At 37.8% G+C, this 2188-nt stretch overlaps 1 protein-coding gene across 1 annotated transcript; it reads left to right on the forward strand.

Moving 5' to 3' along the window:
* Positions 1–728: 728 nt before the first annotated feature.
* Positions 729–2182, forward strand: LOC112904708 (facilitated trehalose transporter Tret1-like; the record flags this gene model as incomplete). Its single annotated transcript, XM_025975464.1, has 1 exon — positions 729–2182. A coding segment is annotated over one exon (1371 nt), but the record flags the coding sequence as incomplete, so codon positions are not given.
* Between the last annotated feature and the right edge of the window lie 6 nt (positions 2183–2188).

Below are 2188 nucleotides of genomic sequence, written 5' to 3' on the forward strand. Positions count from 1 at the left end.
TGATTTATTTTGATTAGTGGTTAAATTTTATTTCATTATTAAACGTGTTGTTAATATATAAAATAAATAAATCTGCATCCGGAACCCTTTAAAACGAAAACCGTAATCAATCTTAGTCCTACATATTTGCATTTCGACTGGATTTTATACCACTTTGTCATCATTTTTGTACTGAATATAAAAAATTCTTAAATTTTGCACAACTTTTCTAAGTTTGTAGTATATACGTCTTCTTTTACACACAATTCAAAACGAAAATAATAATTTGTTAATAACCTTGTAATTTTTTGTAATCAATCACTCAAGCAATCGTTTCTATAAAGTCTTGATATGATATACAACAATCAAATTTGTGAAATTGATTGTCTGCAAGAAGTACTGTAGATATTTGAAATTTTATCATAATTTTAATATTTTTATCATTTGTTTGATTCAGTATATGTAGACATTTATAAGCACATTTTATTATTCGCTACGAAATCAGAGATTACGGAAGCTGCCACACGCTTTGAGCAATATTTTTTATCAAAACTCTAAATTTCAAAAACTAAAATGTGATTACACGAAAACCGCATTCTAAACGGTTGAAAAGGACAAAAAGAATTAAAATCTCAAAAATCATTTCATCATCGCACACCATAATAGCGCACAGTTACCACATATTGTAATTGTCAATAAATATTTATATATATATATAACCACATAAAAAACTATAATATTTTTTATTTTTAGTCAACATTGCATCCTTTGTATGCGGTGTGACATTTGGATGGACATCGCCTATGATTCCAAAACTAAATGGGCAACAAGACCCTGACTTCAACCCCGTTCAACCTCCAATCACACCCTCTGAAGAATCTTGGATCGGTTCTTTACTTCCCCTGGGGGCAGGGATTGGACCATTCGCTGCCGGATTCTTCCTTGACAAGATTGGACGGAAGAAGACGATCCTTGCGTCAAACGTACCATTCCTGGTAGCCTTCATAATGTTTGCAGTTTGTTCAGAAGTAAAATACTTCTTTATCGGACGGTTCCTTTGTGGTCTAGCAGTCGGTGGTACATTTACTGTACTGCCCATGTACGTAGCAGAAATATCAGACGACGCAGTCCGTGGGACGTTGGCATCGTTGTTCCAACTGTTCATAGTAACTGGTCTCCTATTTTCTTACGCTGTTGGACCTTACGTCCCCATAGCGACATTCAATTATATATGTGCCGTTTTACCCTGTATATTCATGGTCGTATTCTTCATTTTCATTCCGGAAAGTCCTTACCATCTGGTGGCCATCAAAGATGATAAAGCTGCGTCCAAAGCTTTGGCGAAATTCCGCGCAAAATCTGAAGATGACATTCAGAAGGAACTGTCCACTATCAAAGGTGCTGTTGAAGAAGCAATGGCGAACAATGGCAGCTTCTTCGACATCTTCAAGTCAAAAGGAGCTACCAAAGCTCTGATTATATCTCTAAGCCTTGTCGCCTTCCAGCAGTTCTCTGGTATCAACGTGATTCTGTTTTACAGTCAGACAATTTTCGCAGCAACTGGAAGCACTATTCCACCAGACCTTTCGAGCATCGTGATAGGTGCAACACAGATAGTTGCGAGCTTTATCACTCCAGCTGTTGTTGAAAAAAAGGGGAAAAGGTTTCTGCTCTTAATCTCAGGAATAGGTATGGGAATTGCGGAAGGCGTGTTGGGTTACTACTTCTATTTGAAAACGGCGGGTTCCAATGTTCAGCCCATTTTCTGGCTTCCCGTCGCATGTCTGATCGTTTTTATTTTGGCCTACTGTTCTGGTTTTGGACCTTTGCCATGGGCCGTGTGCGCCGAATTGTTCACTTCCGATGTCAAATCTTCAGCTTCGACAGCTACAGCGTCCATCTGCTGGCTCTTGGGCTTCGTACTTACCAAGTACTTCGCCGACGTGTCCAATGCCATTGGCATTTCAAACTCGTTTTATATTTTCGCTCTTTGCTGCTTCCTGGCGGCACTGTTCGTCTATAAACTGCTACCGGAAACGTCGGGGAAAAGTTTACAAGAAATACAAGACATATTGAACGGGATTAGGAGGGACAATAATAGCGAAAACACAAAACTGTAAGGACATAATACCACGAGTGAGTTTAAGGTGCCATATAACAATTACGTTAAATATTACGTGCAATATTATTATTATTATTTTTATTATAA

This window comes from Agrilus planipennis, unplaced genomic scaffold, assembly GCF_000699045.2.
Source record: "Agrilus planipennis isolate EAB-ADULT unplaced genomic scaffold, Apla_2.0 scaffold74, whole genome shotgun sequence".
Classification (NCBI taxonomy): domain Eukaryota; kingdom Metazoa; phylum Arthropoda; class Insecta; order Coleoptera; family Buprestidae; genus Agrilus; species Agrilus planipennis.